Source organism: Myxocyprinus asiaticus, chromosome 4 (assembly GCF_019703515.2).
Source record: "Myxocyprinus asiaticus isolate MX2 ecotype Aquarium Trade chromosome 4, UBuf_Myxa_2, whole genome shotgun sequence".
Classification (NCBI taxonomy): domain Eukaryota; kingdom Metazoa; phylum Chordata; class Actinopteri; order Cypriniformes; family Catostomidae; genus Myxocyprinus; species Myxocyprinus asiaticus.
This window is the reverse complement of record NC_059347.1, coordinates 47,246,153-47,264,994: the sequence shown is the minus strand read 5'-3', so window position 1 is coordinate 47,264,994 and position 18,842 is coordinate 47,246,153. Positions and strand designations below refer to the sequence as shown.

The 18,842-nt window shown below is 41.5% G+C and overlaps 1 protein-coding gene across 1 annotated transcript; it reads right to left on the bottom strand.

The window, feature by feature from the left end:
- Positions 1-10,060: 10,060 nt before the first annotated feature.
- LOC127438734 (APC membrane recruitment protein 1-like) lies at positions 10,061-18,818 on the bottom strand. Its single transcript, XM_051694559.1, has 2 exons — positions 18,721-18,818; positions 10,061-16,641 (listed from the first exon to the last, which is right to left on the bottom strand). Exon 2 carries the CDS (start codon positions 16,527-16,529, stop codon positions 13,692-13,694), a length of 2,838 nt encoding a protein of 945 aa, XP_051550519.1. The 5' UTR covers positions 16,530-16,641; positions 18,721-18,818; the 3' UTR covers positions 10,061-13,691.
- Between the last annotated feature and the right edge of the window lie 24 nt (positions 18,819-18,842).

Here is an 18,842-nt window from a genome sequence, read left to right as displayed (position 1 = left end):
GCAGTAAAAATGGGAAATCAGAGAAGTGTATTCTTCCAGCAGGGTTGTGAATTGAGACAGGGTTGCAGTCTGAGTCTGACTCTATTTAACATCTATATAAACGATCTTGCAGAAGCTCTGGAGCGGTCCAGCTTCCCTGGCCTCACTCTACATGACACTGTAGTGAAGTGTCTGCTGTATGCAGATGATCTTCTGCTGCTGTCACTTACAGCAGAGGGGCTTCAGCAGAGCCTCACCCTGCTGGAACAATATTGTCATGACTGGGCACTCTCAGTCAACCTGGATAAAACCAGAGTTATGCTGTTCCAGAAGAAGACCAGATCTCAGGGAAACCGATTCCAGTTCACTTACAGAGTGATTATATAATTCTATAATAAAACCAATACTACTATATGGATGTGAAATATGAGGACCTATGACAAAATGTCACCATTGGGATAAAACGTCAATAGAAAAAATGCAACTGGAATTTGCAAAAAATATTTTAGGTGTACATAGAAGCACGTCAAATAGTGCCTGTAGGGCTGAATTAGGTCTGTACCCCTTAAGCATTGAAATTCAGAAAAGAGTCGTACAATTCTGGCATTACCTCAAACTGTCTGATCCAGAATCTATCAAATATAAAGCCCTCCTCGCCAATGAAACCCCTGCTGTATCACACCCTCTGAATATTCTCGCTCTGAAACAAATTTGATATCCACTCCAATTACAAATCTAAACTTATTGTTAAAGAAATTTACAAAAACCTAAAACATGATCACGATGAAACATTAAAAACTGAATTTGAACTCTACGACAAACTTCAGTGCTATTCAGCCCTAAAGAGAACTACCAAATTCACAAATTACTTACCAATTAAATAATTTAAAGAAAGAAAGATTCTGTCTAAATATAGACTAAGTGACCATGATCTAGAGATAGATTGAGAAAGACATAACAGGTCCACACAAGACAGTGTGATACAAACCAAATAGAAGATGAGATACACTTCCTTTTTATTTGCTGTCACAGTCTGTCTCCCTCGTGTTTCATAGGACTCTTATTTTGAAGTGTTTCCCCCGGACTACGTTACCCAGTATGCACTGCCCTCATCACTGCCATCTGTTCTTATTGTTCTCACCTGTTTTCCATTCCCTCATTAGGCCTTGTATGTATAAATACCCTCTAGTTTAGTTCCTCCTTTGTCAGTTCTTGTTTGTTGTTGTTTTGAGTTCCCATTTGTTGTTTCGCTGTCATCATTTATATTAAAGCCTGCAAATAGATCCTACATCTCCTGTCTCATCTCAGCAACAACGCCTGACAGAAGAACTGACCAAACATGGATCTAGCGGCTGTCCGAATTCTGCTTCTCAAACAAGGGGACCGTCCAGTTGAGGATCACGTCTGTGAGTTCTTAGAACTAGCGAATTTAGTGCACTATCCAGACCGCTCTCTGGTGGTTTTCTTCCAGACCAGTCTGAATAGTGCACTGAAGGAATTGATGCCTCCGGCTGATCCTCACTGGACACTCTGTGAATATGTTGAGAAGGCTCTGGAACTATGCAGTTCCCCTTTCACAGTGGATTATGGTGGGAAACCTGGGCCAAAACCTGCATCTTCGGCTCCTTGCCCCAAGCCTTCCGCGGCTCCTTGCTCCAAGCCTTCCATGGCTCCTTGCTCCACGGCCAACGAGCCAGCACCCACGCCTGTAGCCTCAACCGACCCAGAGCCAATACCTGTGGCCTCGCCCACTCCCATAACTATGCTCCCAGTTGTCTGGAAAAGAAGGAAAAGGACACCTTCTCCCCAGTCGCTGCCCATGCTCACGACCACTGAGGTTGTTCCCCAGTCACTGCCTGTGCTCACGACCACGGAGGTTGTTCCCCAGTCGCTGTCCGTGCTCACAACCACGGAGGTTGTTCCCCAGTCACTGCCCGTGATCACGATCACGGAGGTTTTTCCCCAGTCGCTGCCCATGCTTACAACCACGGAGGTTGTTCCCCAGTCACTGCCCGTACTCATGACCACAGAGGTTGTTCCCCAGTCGCTGCCGGTGCTCATGACCATGGAGGTTGTTCCCCAGTCACTTCCCGTGCTCACGACCATGGAGGTTGTTCCCCAGTCGCTTCCTGTGCTCACGACCACGGAGGTCATTCCCCAGTCGCTGCCAGCTCTCCTCAAGCCTCCCACAGCTCCACCTTCCATGGCTCCGCCCCTCGAGTCTCTCCCGGCTCCACCTGCCTTCATCGAGTCTCCCATGGCTCTGCCCGCCCCCCCAGGCCTCCCGACCCAGTCCCGGCCCTGTGGCCACCCCCCAGGCCTCCCGACCCAGTCCCGGCACTGTGGCTGCCCCCCAGGCCTCCCAACCCTTTCCTGGCCCTGTGGCCGCCCCCCAGGCCTCCTGACCCAGTCCCGGCCCTGTGGCCGCCTCCCAGGCCTCCTGACCCAGTCACGGCCCTGTGACCGCCCCCCAGGCCTCTGGACCCAATCCTTACCCTGGGGTCTCCTCCCTGGCCACTGGTCATCTTCCTGCCCTCCTCAGCCATGTTTGGGGCACCAGAAGTCGCCCCTTAAAGGGGGGGGGGTTATGTCGCAGTCTGTCTCCCTTGTGTTTCATAGGACTCTTATTTTGAAGTGTTTCCCCTGGACTACGTTACCTACTATGCACTGCCCTCATCACTGCCATCTGTTCCTTATTGTTCTCACCTGTTTTCCATTCCCTCATTAGACCTTGTATGTATAAATACCCTCTAGTTTAGTTCCTCCTTTGTCAGTTCTTGTTTGTTGTTTTTGAGTTCCCATTTGTTGTTTCGCTGTCATTTTTATTAAAGCCTGTAAATAGATCCTACATCTCCTGTCTCATCTCAGCAACCACACCTGACATTTGCCCAAAGTACCAGACTGTCAGAGAAACATTCTTTAACCAATTTGAAACCTTTCATCATTCATTCAATAAACTCTCTGATACAGAGAAACTCACATATGTACTTGGAGAAGATGACAACATAACCACACAAGCTGCTAAATATGTGTCTGCCATTCACAATATAAGAAATTCTTAAGTCATTTTGTGTCTCTTTTCTTTTTTTCCCCTATGTAATATATAATATTTACATGTTTCCCTCTTCTTTTTTCACTTTTACTTATTGTATTATTGCATTTCTTTTTATATTTATTTAAAAATCTATACAGAAACAACTTTGTTATGCTTTCTTAATACTGTTAGAAAACTGTCATGCCAATAAAGCAGAATTGGAGAGAGAGAGAGAATAAAGTGTGTAAAAGTAAAAAATCTTTTGAGACAATGTGCCCTCTTCTGCTCATGCAGTTTTAACCTTTAGGCATCTTACACACCCACACACACATGTTGGTGCGGCTATCCTTATGAGGACTCTCCAGAGACATAATTAATTTTTATACTGTAAGAACTATAGATTCTATCCCCTAAACCTACCCCTCACAAAAAACTTTCTGCATATTTACATTTTCAAAAAAACAGTTTAGTATATTTTCTAAGTGATTTTAATTATGGGGACACTAGAAATGTCCTCATAAACCACATTTATAGCATAATACCCTTGTAATTACCAGTTTGTAACCTAAAAAAATGTCCTCGTAACCCACCCAAACCCGTCCACACACACACCGTCTTCATCTGCTGTACTGAAGTTTCAGTGCAGTATTCCGATTAGCGACAGCAGAATAGTGTATTTTGTGGCGTATGTGTTTTGAGTCATGAATAAATCAGCTGGGGAAAGAGCAAACTAAGTAAATAAAACATGATGCTTTATTTGCTTTTATTGTGAGGAATACACAAGCGAAATTCTGTCCTATATCATTAGATAAAATTAGGTTCTGAAGTTTTGAGCTCCAGGTTCATGACATTTGTGCAGGTCTGGAATTCAGCATTAGCATGATAAAAATAAATTTAAAAAGAGAGTGATTTTTACTCCTAACAAAGTACAGAACAGTACATGTCCTGGAATAAAACATAGGTTCTATTAAATAGCAGGACAGTACATCAGTTAAAAAAGTACGGTGGTGGTACAATGGTGCAGTGATGCTATCAGAAGGTAATACCATGGTACTTTGAAACGTTGGAACTGAATATTCATGTACCAAGGTATTTACATGATATTATACATGGCATATCAAAGAATACCATTGTATTACCATAATACATGTCCAAAAAACCTGGTATTACTACAGTACCAAAAAAAAAAAAAAAAGTATCTCTATATGTGTCTTTCTCTGCACTAATTTGTGCTTTTGTGTTCCAGGATGAAGGGGAAAAGGAAGACCACTAAGGTAGACAATTGCAATAATAGCAACAGTACAAGATTGGCCCTACAAACCCACCAATACCCATGTGTGTGCATGCCGTCTGGGATGAGTGCCAAGGTTGTTATGGGAGAAAGAGACTGAAAGCTTACGTAATAACCCTCTCTTCTGAGTACAGAGACACATCACAGTACTCTGCCCTCCGTGCCAGTGAAAGAATCATCATCTTGCACACACAAGCCATAGAAATAGGTCACATTTAAATTTGGCAGCAGTACAGTTCTGATCTTAAGCCAAAACTAGTGGACCTCAAGCAACAGACCTTTAATATAGCCCCACAATTTTCACTTGGTGTTGAGCGAGCATTCAGTAAACTAGCCAATTGTTCAATTCAGACAAACTGGTGATAATGTCAACATGACAATCAAAAATGAATGTTTCGAAGCGCTGAGTAGGCAATAAATAAACTCTGAATAATGCGGCTTTACCCTCTGTAATGAAATATTGCCGTTGCTCAGCAACCCTGTGTATGCATCCTGCTGTGATGCAATGGAATGCTGAACGCTGATTGGTTGAGGTCAGGATGAGGGAACTAAACAGAAGGGAAGGATCCAGGCTGGAAGAGCTTGATAGACTCAGTTAAAGTCAATAGGCTTCAAAGCCTGTGTGATGTTCAGCTATGACAAGGAAAGGGGCCTTTAATTGAAAGCAAGTATTTTTAATTTTGACTTTCTGTTGTTCATCTACGTCAGCAAATTGCTTTCAACACAGTAATTCACCTACATTACTAAGGTTTCGTACGTTCATGTTTTTCAGTAGAATTAGCCTACACACACATTATTAAACAAAACTAAATTAAAAACAATGAAAATTCTGTCACTATTTAGTCACCCTCATATCCAAACCAGAACACAAGAGGAACAATTTAATTAATATGCCAGTTGTACAGCAAAATTTTATAATGAGAGTGCCCCCTAGCGGAGTGGCGGAATAGCACAGGACAGATGGGAGCTCAATACGCCCGAGCTGAGGCTGCATTTGTTTGGCATATTTGTTTTTCAAAGTTATTACTATATTACAATGTCCTAGCAGTTTTAAAATCTAATATTTAAGACCTTCAGAAAGCTTTTTACATGTGTAAACCTCGCCAGTAAATTTACTGGAGTCCAAATTAATTTAATGATTGATGGAGCAAAAGACAAGACAAGAAAGCGCTTTGTACAGAGATTCTATGCACAATGTGGATGGACACATTGGAATTTTACACTCTCTAATTAAATGTCAACACATCAGAATCAGAAAGAGTATGCTTCCACATACAAGGAATTATTCTTGGTGACAGAAGCTTCCAGTGCATAAAAAATACAACAACAAGACAGAGATGATAAAATAATAATAATAATAAAAAAATAAAAATAAAAAGCAAATAGAAATATAAGTATTTTTAGAAATACACAATAAGACAAAAATATACATATAGTATGTACAAATACAAATCTGTTATATACAGTGCAAGGGAATGTAATGCAGAAGAGGTAGGAAATGTTAAATAATATAACTGACTAGGCTGTGTATTGCACATAATTATAGTATAGTTTTAACTGTTCATGAGATGGATAGCCTGAGGGAAAAAACTGTTTTTGTGCCTGACAGTTCTGGTGCTCAGTGCTCTGTAGAGTCGGCCAGAAGGCAACAGTTCAAAAAGGTAATGGGCTGGGTGAGTGGGGTCCAAAGTGATTTTACCAGCCCTTTTCCTCACTCAGGAAGTGTACAGTTCTTGAAGGGAGGGCAAGGGGCAACCAATAATCCACTCAGCAGTCCGAAATGTCCTTTGTAGTCTTCTGATGTCCGATTTTGTAACTGAACCAAACCAGACAGTTATTGAAGTGCAGAGGACAGACTTAATGACTGCTGAATAGAACTGGATTAGTAGCGCCTGTGGCAGGTTGAACTTCCTCAATTGGCAAAGGAAGTACAACCTCTGCTGGGTCTCCCACTTCAGGACCTGTGAGATGGTAGTGCCCAGGAACCTGAATGACTCCACTGCTGCCACAGTGCTGTTTAGAATGTCACCTCCACTGTTTTGAGTGTGTTGAGCTACAGGTTGTTATGACTGCACCAGTGAGCCAGCCATTCAACCTCCCTTCTGTATGCAGACTCGTTGTGATCTTGGATGAGGCAGATGACAGTAGCGTCATCTGCAAACTTCAGGAGCTTGACAGAGGGGTCCTTGGCAGTGCAGTTGTTGGTATACAGGCAGAAGAGTAGTGGGGAGAGCACGCATCCCTGGAGGGCACCAGTGCTGATCATACATGTGCTAGAAGTGAATTTCCCCAGTCTCACTAGCTGCTGCCTGTCCGTCAGAAAGCTGGTGATCCACTGACAGATGTGGGAACAGAGAGCTGGGTTAATTTATTCCATAGGAGAGCTGTGATGATGGTGTTGAAAGCCAAACTGAAGTCCACAAAAAGGAACCTTGCAGATGTCTCTGGTCTGTCCAGATATAATGCAATCCCATGTTGACTGCATCATCCACAGACCTGTTTGCTCTATAAGCAAATTGAAGGGGATTTAGAAAGGGTTCAGTGATGTCCTTCAGGTGGACCAACACCAGTCTCTCTAATGAATTGTAGTCATAGTGGGTTTGCAGTCATTAAGTCCTTTGATCTTGGGTTTCTTTGGGACAGGGATGATAGTGGAGTGTTTGAAGCAGCAGGGAACTTCACACTGCTCCAGTGATCTGTTGAAGATCTGTGTGAAGATGGGGGCCAGATAGTCAGCACAGGATTTTAGACAAGTGGATGAAACACCATATGGGCCCTGTAATTTCCTTGTCTTTTGTTTCCAAAAGACACGGCACACCTCCTCTTTACAGATCTTATGTGCAGGTTGAGTAGTACTGTAGACTCAAATCTACAGTAAAACCCATTCAAGTCATCAGCCAGTTGTTGGTTCCCTACAGGGTTGAGGGATGGTGTCTTGAAGTTAGTAATGTCTTTCAGGCCTCTCCACACATGGTACCACACTAAGGCAGATGTGAAAGACTGTCAGGTGTGCCATGGAAAATTATCAAATTACACAAAATAAATAAATGCATGAAAAAAATAATAATTTCAGGGATCCAAACTCCTAACCTTTCGGAGAAATTCACCATTTTGAAACCATAATCGGTCACTTTTGTGATTGTGAAGAGCAGTGATTAATGTGCAAAAGTGACTGATATTTATACGTGTTAAGGGTCTTTCATTGAAGTTTATGAAGTGACGCTACTTCACACCAGTGTTTTTCACACACACGTTTTTGCTTCAACAATAATGTCTTTGAGAGTACTAAGCAACAAGAAATATTTAAAAACTGTCCAAATTTGTGAAGAGACATTGAATGAGATATTTTAATTAAATATTACCTTATCGTTTATGAATATCAGAGACCCCAGTTATTGAACTAATTTAAATTCACCAAGAAAACACTTAGACCTAAACATACACGAGTCCTTTTTTTACTTTCTGCTATCAAAACTTTTTTTCTCTCTTCCAAATTCATGTTTTCAATGTTTATTGTGCACAACTCCCGCTTTTTTATATGGCAAACTCGTAAAATCGCCCTTCTGCGATGCTTTCTGCAAATCATCATGTGGAGGGCAATGCAGCGCTTGATGCTGGTGTTGAACGGAGCGTTGACGCCTCGACTCAACTCATGTGAAATGTGCTTTACAATGATGAAAGAACATTATTGAAACTCAAAATTACTATTATTTGTCTATTATTGTCTTTCTGATAAAAGCCATGCTCAGCAGTTTAAATAGGCTACTGCAGGAAAATGATACCATAGATCTGCTTTGTGTTTATAATTCTTATACTGAAGTCAGTAGATTTGTAGCCATGCAAGTTTTAATAAAGGAGAAGGTAAGGACGTTACTGAAACTCACTATAATTAGACTATTATTGTTGTCTTTTTGGGTGAAAAATAATGCTCAGACTGAAGGAAGGCTATAGATCTTCTTTGTTCTTTTAATGCTTAAACACCATAAAGTGTCTTGGTAGATTTCGGTCATGAACGACTCAAAATGATTCACTGACTCACTCATAGCACATAACACGCTCATTTGTCGCCACCTAGTGACGTTTCCAGAAGGGGTCACAGAACTAATCAGTTAAAATTGAACACATTTGTGAAACAGAAGCAAGCCTCACCAAAATACTCTTTATTTTGCAGCTAATTCTGCACAATTGAAAACTTGAATAAACTTTAATCACAAAAATAGCTGGAACTGGTATATCCCCAGAACCTTTTTTTCGTGGACCAGTGATTGTCTTACCTTTTTCGCCCCTCATGAGTTTGCATCCCTGTAATTTGTTGTGGCATTGCAAGAACAAATCTACAAATTAGAAAAGAAGCAAATTTGTTGTTTTTTCATTACCCATTTAGCGCTCTTGCCACCTGTGACCTCACACTGCGTAGCCTACCTATGTGACTTGCATATCCGAATTTCAAACACGCTAGTAATAAGTAAACACGTTCACTAAGATGGACAGAAAACATAGACAAGTTCTTGAAAAGGAAAAATATTGACGATGGTTAGCCTATGTGGGATAGTGGTGTGCCGTAGAATTTTTTAGTCGTAAAAAGTGTGCCGTGGCAGAATAAATGTTGGGAAACACTGGTTTACAGAGACGTGTGCATACAAGTGATCGCTGAATCATTCATTTGTGAAGCATGTGTATACTGACAAGTATAACATAAAAGAGAAAAGAGAGGGGAGTGGTGGCATAAAGACAATCTGATACATAAATTGCCGTCAGTCACGAATTGCCTGCACTTAATCTGTTCTTCGCTTCTCTTAACGGTGAGACTTGCAGCGGCGACAGCTTGAGACAGTTTCCATGACAACTGGAGCCTCCTTGACTTCAGAGCGTAGACCACCTGTCAATCAAACAGAGCATTAGCACTGCTAATTAGGCAATGCCATATAGCTCAGAGAAATATATGAGCGAGACACTTTCAACCAAATTCAGAAAATGCACTGATTCTGTCTTTCCTGTTAGTACTGCATCTGAGAAAGAATTGCAGATGAATCTTCTTTGGCCTGTTACTCTTTCTCTACATAAGCAGAAACAGACTGCATTAAATTCCACCAGTTAGTCTATGAGAGAGATGGGGACAGCATGGTCACACACACAGTCCTACTGTGGTCAGATGTCTTCCATTACTCATCCCCATCATTTAAAACTAAATTTCTCTCACACATATAACTCTAACCCTTTCCCTATCACTAAAATCTGAATGGTTAAAAATGTGGTGCCATGATTTTGATCTAGGAACACACCCTACTTGGCAAAAATCAGTCACCGAATTACACACAACCCCACTTCGGATGGTACTCAAGAAAAGAAAAAAGAACTCACAAACTTGCAATACTGATCTCTCAGGGTTTATTTCCAGTAAAGTAATGATTGAGTCAAAGTTGCATCCTGTGTGTGAATGTGCCTACTTGACTACAGTGTGTGGGACGAGATTGTGTAAGGGGTATAATCCGGTTGATATGTGTTTTAATCCTGTTTTCAAGTATTTAAAAAAAAAAAAAAATAAAAATAAAATGTAGGCTAGTGAGACATATTCAAACATTCTTTGCGTGTGTATATACATAAGAATTTTCAAAAGATAAAAAAGCATTTGCTTCCTATGCTTTTGGTTATTTCATTCATGTCAGTAAAAATGTCTGGGTCTGGACATTCATTTTCAATCACAAATTTACCAAATACAAAAACATCATAAGAAAAAGAACTGGAATAGTCAACTATAAAAACAAACAAACACTGATTTAATTGCAGGGATTCCCAAAGATTGTTTCATTCTTAAGAACTAAATATAAACACTGACTAAAAATGGTAAGTGCGTAATGCTGACTTTGGCATTCTGATGATGATAGATAATCATGACTCAAGTACAACAATGAAAAACAATCACTTATCATCATTAAAGGCTTTCTGACATTAACAATAAAAGGACTCAAGATAGTACCCTTTGATTATAATCTACACAGATCACATTTACTGAAGACATTGAGCCAGACTTGACAGACTGTATGCTGAAATGTATCTGGATATGCAAATATCAGTATATAGCTGATAACTGGAGTACATTACATACAGCTGAAGTCAGAAATTTACATACACCTTAGCCAAATACATTTAAACTCACAATTCCTCACATTTAATCATAAAACATTCCCTGTCTAAGGTCCATTAGGATCACTCCTTTATTTTAAGAATCTGAAATGTCAGAATAATAGTAGAGAGAATTATTTATTTCAGCTTTTATTTCTTTCATCACATTCCCAGTGGGTCAGAAGTTTAAATACACTTTGTTAGTATTTGGTAGCAGTGCCTTTCAATTGTTTAACTTGGGTCAAACGTTTTGGGTAGCCTTCCACAAGCTTCTCACAATAAGTTGCTGGAATTTTGGCCCATTCCTCCTGACAGAATTGGTGTAACTGAGTCAGGTTTTCAGTTCTGCCCACAAATTGTCTACCGGACTGAGGTCAGGGCTTTGTGATGGCTACTCCAATACCTTGACTTTGTTGTCCTTAAACCATTTTGCCACAACTTTGGAGGTATGCTTGGGGTCACTGTCCATTTGGAAGACCCATTTGTGACCCAGCTTTAACTTCCTGGCTGATGTCTTGAGATGTTGCTTCAATATATCCACATAATTTTCCTTCCTCATGATGCCATCTATTTTGTGAAGTGCACCAGTCCCTCCTGCAGCAAAGCACCCCCACAACATGATGCTACCACCCCCATGCTTCACAGTTGGGATGGTGTTCTTCGGTTTGCAAGCCTCACCCTTTTTCTTCCAAACATAACGATAGTCATTATGGCCAAACAGTTCAATTTTTGTCCCCATGTGCACTTGCAAACTGTAGTCTGGCTTTTTTATGGTGGTTTTGAAGCAGTGGCCTATTCCCTGCTGAGCAGCCTTTCAGATTATTTTGATATAGGACTCGTTTTACTGTGGATATAGATACTTGTCTACCCGTTTCCTCCAGCATCTTCACAAGGTCCTTTGCTGTTGTTCTGGGATTGATTTGCACTTTTTGCATTAAACTACGTTCATCTCTAGGAGACAGAATGCGTCTCCTTCCTGAGCGGTATGATGGCTGCATGGTCCCATGCCGTTTATACTTGCGTACTATTGTTTGTACAGATGAGCGTGGTACCTTCAGGCCTTTGGAAATTGCTTCCAAGGACGAACCAAACTAGTGGAGGTCCACAGTTTTTTTTCTGAGCTACTGGCTGATTTCTTTTGATTTTCCCATGATGTCAAGCAAAGAGGCACTGAGTTTGAAGGTGGGCCTTAAAATACATCTACATGTACACCTCCAACTGACTCAAATTAGCCTATCAAAAGCTAATTGCCTAAAGGCTTGACATCTTTTTCTGGAATATTCCAAGCTGCTTAAAGGCACAGTTAACAGTGTATGTAACTTCTGACCCTCTGGATTTGTGATATATTCAATTAAATGTTAAACATTCTGTCTGTAAACAACTGTTGGAAAAATTACTCATATCATGCACAAAGTAGATGTTCAAACGACTTGCCAAAACTATAGTTTGCTAATATGAAATCTGTGGAGTGGTTAAAAAATTAGTTTAAATGACTTCAACCATGTAAACGTATGTAAACTTCTGACTTCAACTGAACATCCAACTAAACACATACTGTTTAGCAGCAAAAAAAAGGAAATGAAACAATGGCTAAATATTTCAGCAAATTGACCCCCAAATAATTCAAATTGGAGGAACACAAAACCTTAAATGGTTAATTTGCCCAAAAATGAAAATTCTGTCATCATTCACTCACCCTCATGTTGTTTCAAGCCCTTATGACTTCCTTTCTTCCGTGAAACACAAAAGGAGATGTTAGGCAGAATGTTAACTTCAGTCACAATTACTGTCAATGCATTTTATTCTCCATACAACAAAAGTGAATGGTGACTGAGGCTAAAATTCTTCCAAAAAATCTCCTTTTGTGTTCCACCAAAGAAAAATGTCATGTCAGGTTTTAAACAGCATGCAAGTAAATGATGACAGAATTTTCATTTTTGGGTGAACTATCCCTTTAATGTCTCTGCTGTCCTGTCCAAGTCTTATGTAAATAGTCGACACATGATTACTGGGGGTTTGGGTAAAAATGTTTGGCCATGCCACCAAATACTGTGACTTGATAGATTGTAGTGTTTGTCTGTGATATGACAAAAAAAAAAAGGCAATATTAAATAAGAAAACAAATGTGTGACTAGCATCATAAAAGAGACCAAGATGTAAACATTAAAATCTTGTAACAGAGCATCTTTCCAATTGCAAGAAAAAATCTATTGCTTAAGAAAAAAGTTTGATGTTTTAAAGATAAAGCCAAAGTATACATCAGTTATCCGTTTGCTGATCGGAAAACGTACTGTCTGAAGTGATGTAAATTTCGTCAGCAGCACAGTCTGCACAGACTGTCCGCATGGGGCCCTGATTTTCTAGGTTAGCAGATAGTGCTCGTCTATATGCATCATTGGCATATGCGCCTGTCATTGACTGTCTTTAAAAGATTATCACAAAGCAGTCGTAGTGTGCATCTGTCGAATGTGTTTGTAAAAAGGTGAAAAAAAGTATACTTTGAAAGTCAACCCGGTCGACCGGGCACGATCCGATCCAGAATGCAGACAAATAAAGTATACCCAGGTCTTTATAGTTCATCCAAAAATGGAAATTCTGTCATCATTCAGTAACCCTTATGACTTTCTTCCATAGAACACAAAAGTAGAAGTTAGGCAGAATGACCGTCTCAGTCACCATTCACTTTCATTGTATGAAAAAAATGCTATGAAGGTGACTGAGACTAACACACTGCCTAATATCTGCTTCTGCGTTCCAACGGAGCAATTAAGACATAGAGGTTTGGAACAACATAAGTATAAGTAAATAATGACTGAAATTTCATTTCTGGGTGAACTATACCTTTAAATAGGTCCTCCTCAGTATTCTAATGAATGAAATTTTTTTCATTCTTGTGCTAAAATAATTCATTCATAGGATTGTGGTCTTTTTACAAACATAATTAAAACATACCGAAAAAAATACCTGGCAATACCTGGGTCACTGGCAACATATGCAAAGCAATATGGTTTCAATATATAGACAGCAGGTAAACACTTCCTCTTAAACTCACAGAAGCTAAAATGCAGCTTAAAACAATACACAGTACATCACAAAGGAATACCATAGCTTATCCAGCAGTAACAGTACCTACAGTGAGAGTGTATGGTGCAAGTGTGTGATAAAATTCAGTGTCAGTAAACATCCAGCATCGTCTTTAGTGACGAGAATTTTCTAACTGCATTATTTTTTTTATTTTGAGCAGAAGAGTTATTTGTATGTTATTTATGGTTTGGGGGGGTCTAGTGGTAAAGTCCCCTCACTCTCCCCACTCCTGTTCTTTATTGTAATTTCTCTCAGATCAGCGGACTGGTCAGAGCAAAGGTGGGGCACACCCTGAGTGACCCCAACAGGTCGATTCTTCCATTGCGTGCTTGTTGGGGGGTAACTGCAGGGGTAAAGCGCATCCCCTCCACCAAACAATATCTCCCCCTCACCATCCTCTCTGGAGACGCCAGCAAGGTTACGATTACGACAGTTTCTCTGTAAAGGGAGATGTGAAGGTCTAATAACGGATTGGCTCACATGTGGCAAATTCAGCTCTTGCTGAGATGAGGAACTCCTTTGCTGGGCAGAGTCAAAGTCCCGCCCACAACCCCGCCTCAATCCATCCACAGTTACCCTGTGGGGTTGGCGTGATAACGCCATGTCACTGCATTCTCCAGTCCTATGCTTTGAGTCATAGGTGTAAATCTCACTAGTCTGAAACTCCAGACTGTCCGTATCAAGAGAGCGACTGCGTCGATTTAGTGCTAATGGGGCAGGGACTGGGGGATATGGCCGACCCAAACTGAGGTGCCGTGGAAGGCTGGTGATGCCCCATACGTTACTAAGCAACAGACTCTGTTCGTAGGCATCAATGGTATGCTGGTCACACTCGGCAAAGGCATCCTGCTGCAGGTAACAGCCATCATCTTCACAGGGCTCATAAGGGGATTCCTCTTCCTCAACAAGCTCGGTCTGCTGCTCACATTCACCCTCATTCTCCATGTCGACCACATCGAATGTGACAATGGCAGGCAGGGCGTTCAGACTTGAGCCAAAAGGAGAACTTGACTCAGAGCCATCGAGACTCTCTGTGGAGTTATGGTAAAGCCGGGCGTTCTTTGTAAAATCTACCAATGCTTGGGAAAAACAGACCATCAGCTCTTCCTGGGATTGGCTGCAGCCTCTGGTAGGCAGAAAGGCGCTTTGATCCTTGGATTTATTCAATCTGGGTAGCTCTGGAACATTTGGGACATTTGGGCTAAGCCCTGAATCAGCATGGGGTGCAAACAATGGACTACCCTGGATCTGACCCCTGCTTTGAGGCACTGGTTCTTTCACTGGTTCTGCCTGGGATCTTGGTGGTGATCGAGGATAGCGCTGATTAATAACTTCCTCTAAAGCCGTCTTACCATTGCCTGTGGTAGGACCTGAATCATCATAGAAGCAGTCATCATGGAACAGAAGCTGGTCTTTGGATGGGCTTCTGAGATTCTGAAGCTCACAGCACAGAAGGGCATGCTGAATCTTGCTCAGACGCTCCTCCTCTGTCTCCATAGCACCTGTCTCTATGGCAGTGGATGCCAGGGCGTACAGAGGGTTGGTTGGACTCTTATTACCCTGCAAGGTTGCAGGAGGAATAGTAGGGCTGAGCAGGCGATCGTCAGGCTCAAAAAGTTCATAAAGGGCATCGCCACTGTAGCTGTCCCGTGGAAGCCTTTCCTGATGTGGACGATCTCTATTCTCCTCCTCCATTCCTGGTGTGGTGGAGTCATAGTATCCCTCGTCGCTGTTCGGTACAGACTCTTGACGATCACTCTGAGGGCTCAAAAGGTTAGTGGGGCTCAGGGCCGTTTCTGTGACATCCAATGGGCTGCTGATGATGTTTGCACGAATGGAGCTGATTTGCTGATCAGGAGTGAGCGAAGGGCTGTCTGAGCCCCTGTCTGAGGTGACGTAGCAAACTTCATTACTAGCTTCTGATTCCCATAAGCTCTGTAAGTAATCTCCTTCCATCTCTCCAGGTGTTGCCATCTCCTCCCCTCCACCTTGATACGTGACAAAACACGAGCTCCGCTTTCCAGCATTTCGGCCGCCTCTCTCACCAGACACTGTGCTTTCCGCAACGCTGACATCATCCTGGTCTGCAATGATGTCTCCACAACCTGTCAGCGAATCAAAGCTCTTCAATGATGAAACATCACCAAACATTAAGTTCACACTGTCAGATGAGCAGGATACAGCAGGCAGCTCCCTATCTGGTATGTCCATATTCTGCTCAGCCAAATGGTCTAGTTCAGACTCAGCAGGCAAAGGTTGATGATATGTAGTCATTCCTTTCTGCCTCTCGTTTTGCTTCTCTTTCCAATTCTCCTCTTCTTCTACTTGCTTTCTTTTATCCATCTCTCCTCTGCTTTTCTCAGGCACTAAAGTTACATCTTTTGTACATTCAACGGCAGTGGCGGCCAATGACATTACACACCCACTGCCTGCAGTTTGGTTAGGCACATCTGGTACCAACTTTTCGCCCTGACTGTCGCCATAGTTATCGCTACTATCACTGATGCTCAACAGGGCACCAGGCACTGTTCTGGCACAGAGGCTTAAGGACATTTCAAGTGTCTCATGCTTTTCCAGTTCAACATTTTTGCTCTTTCTGTGTCTTCTTATGCTGCTAAAGAAACCCCGAAGGCCTCTTCGCTGCCGCGGAAGTGATTGGGACTTCCCGTGATCCTCCTGTGTTTTCAAAGGGTCACTAGAGCTGCAGAACTCGAAGTCCCCTGAGGCCACTTCAGCGCTGCCTCTTTCCAGATCTTCCCAGCATGCTCTGCTCACCCCATCATATGTTTGGCTTTTTGTTACGCCTGTTTTGGATGAGCCCTTTCCTTGACTTCTGCCACGGCCACCAAAAAAGCTTGGCAGGACACAGAAGCTCTTTCGAACACCAAAAAACTTGAAACCAGTCTTGCGTATTTTCACTGAAGGTGGTGACTGAGGTTGTGGAGCATCATGGGAAACAGAGTCTGATTGTTGCCCCCCTGTTGCACCAACAGCCTCACTTCCTGTGGAAGTCTCCATGGTGACAGATGTGTCTGTGGACTGTGGCTAATGGAGCATGTTTGTCGTAAATAATCCACCCTGTAGGGCAGGTTGGAACTGACTGGGACCGTGTTTATCAGACATGTTACACCTGTGAAAGAAACAGAAATTAGGACACCATTAGAAACAACAAAAAAGAATGCAAAAAAGAATGAAAGGCTGTGATATATTGTGAATGTAATAATGACATTGCTTGGCACATCCTTGAGTGCCTTGCATTGCTCTTAGAATATGGTTATTACATAATATGGACAAATTTATTCAAATATATTTATTTATATCAATTAAATCAATTAAGTGTAATCCTTCCACTATCAGACAGAACATGTAAACAAAACATATAAAAGCATGTACCCTAACATGTAAACAATAACACAATTATTCTGCGTGTGCTGCATAGTGATATGCACAGTGCACAGGTGTTTCACACCATAGTTGTTACTATTTGTGCAGTTCAGCATGGCTGGAACCAGGCTAGAACATTGTACTGACCAAATAGCATCTAGGACCGGAAATATCAGTTTTATAAATGACACACATAACATAAGTTTCATTTGGTAGATACCTTAAACACCTCTTAAGCCATCTTTACACTGCAAAGGTGACACAAGTGGCATTTAGTTGTATTTACACACTGTTTAATGCTTCTCAGAGCAGGCATTAATGCATTTACACAGCAGTTACAAATGTATCAATAATGTAAAGAGATGATTTTTTTAAATATAAATTATGAGTATAGAAATATGCAATTAATGAAAATATGAAGTTATAATTTTAAATATGAGACTAAATTATGATGTATATTCTCTATCATTACAACAACAAAGTTAAAAGATGCACTCATTTTCCCCATTAAAAAGTTTTACTCTTAAAGAAAAGAATTGTAATTTAGAAACGTATGCATAAAGTCATGACCACTCACATGAGATTAGGACTAGTCATATCAGTAACGTTCTAAAAGCTGTTTTATTCTACATGGTGGAGGGGTGCCCTCATGGGGGCTGCCATTTTAGAATCACATAACCAGCTTGATATTGCACACTATCACTCTTCGATTAATCATGGCTGATTGTGAATAGCGAATTTCAACAATGGTATCTGTAACTGAAAACTATTGATTTTGAATTATGCTGCATCCAGCCCACTAGTTGTCACTGTAAGTCCAAGATGACATTAACAAAGTTTCTATGCAGTGCACCTTTAAGGCTACTGATGCTGCATTTCATTTACACATAACCAAAGCAGCATCAGAACTGCCTTTGATACTAGGGGCTGTGGTGGGTCAGAGCATGCGCAATTTACAGTAGTCCGGCTTTTGCGTCTTTACATTGAATTTTGAGCAGGCACAGAGCATGCTTAACTCGACTGTGTAGAGACATCCTGCTATTTTATAGTGTCAATTTATAAGAGCATAAGTTGTTGGTACAACACGATCACAGGTTAGAATGAAAATACTTAACGTGCTCAGGACTTCATTAAACACACGCCCTGGGCTGCGTTTCCCAAAAGCATCGCAAGCTGTAGTTGATCGTAGAGACCATTGGCGCCCATGGTTTCTACGATCTACTAAGCTTACGGGAAACGCAGCCCTGTACGCTTACAGTCTTTATTTAGGTAGTTTCCTTGGAAACTGGTGTGCATCTTGCAACAGATCGTGACAGACTCAGAGTTTGTCCTGCGTTTTCATATAAATACTGAAGCAAAAAGGATCATTTACAACAACAACAACTCAATGTGACAGCGAAGTGTTGAGTTATTTGCGTAAACACAAACGCGTTAGCTCCGCATGGTTAGATCTGCGATCAAAACAAAAGCTGACGGAACGCTACGGGCCTGATCATTCACTCATATATGTACAGCATAAACAAATGAAAACACAGACACATTTCATGCATTTAAAACAAACAAGAACCAGAGGACCAACTGGACCCAGTGTTGTATTGGGCCTACTACCAATTATAAAAAATAACATATCAACAGGCTGCACGCTGTGTTCCCATCTGGACACCATCACTGCGCCTGAACGCGCACTAGCGCTGACGCTAACCAGTTTCTTCACACACATTTATGTAACTGACATGCGGATACAGCGGTTTCCGTGAGCTCATTCACGCCCGTTTCGAATAAACACAAAATAATACACGGAAGTGTTAACATATGCGAGACTTACATTATTTTATCATCTTTTCTGACCAAACGTGCAGTGATCCGCTCTCTCCTCGAGCAGCGCTGCAGGAGCTCTCTTGACTGATTCATTTGATCATTGAGCGCTGGAGCGGCTGGCGGAGTTTC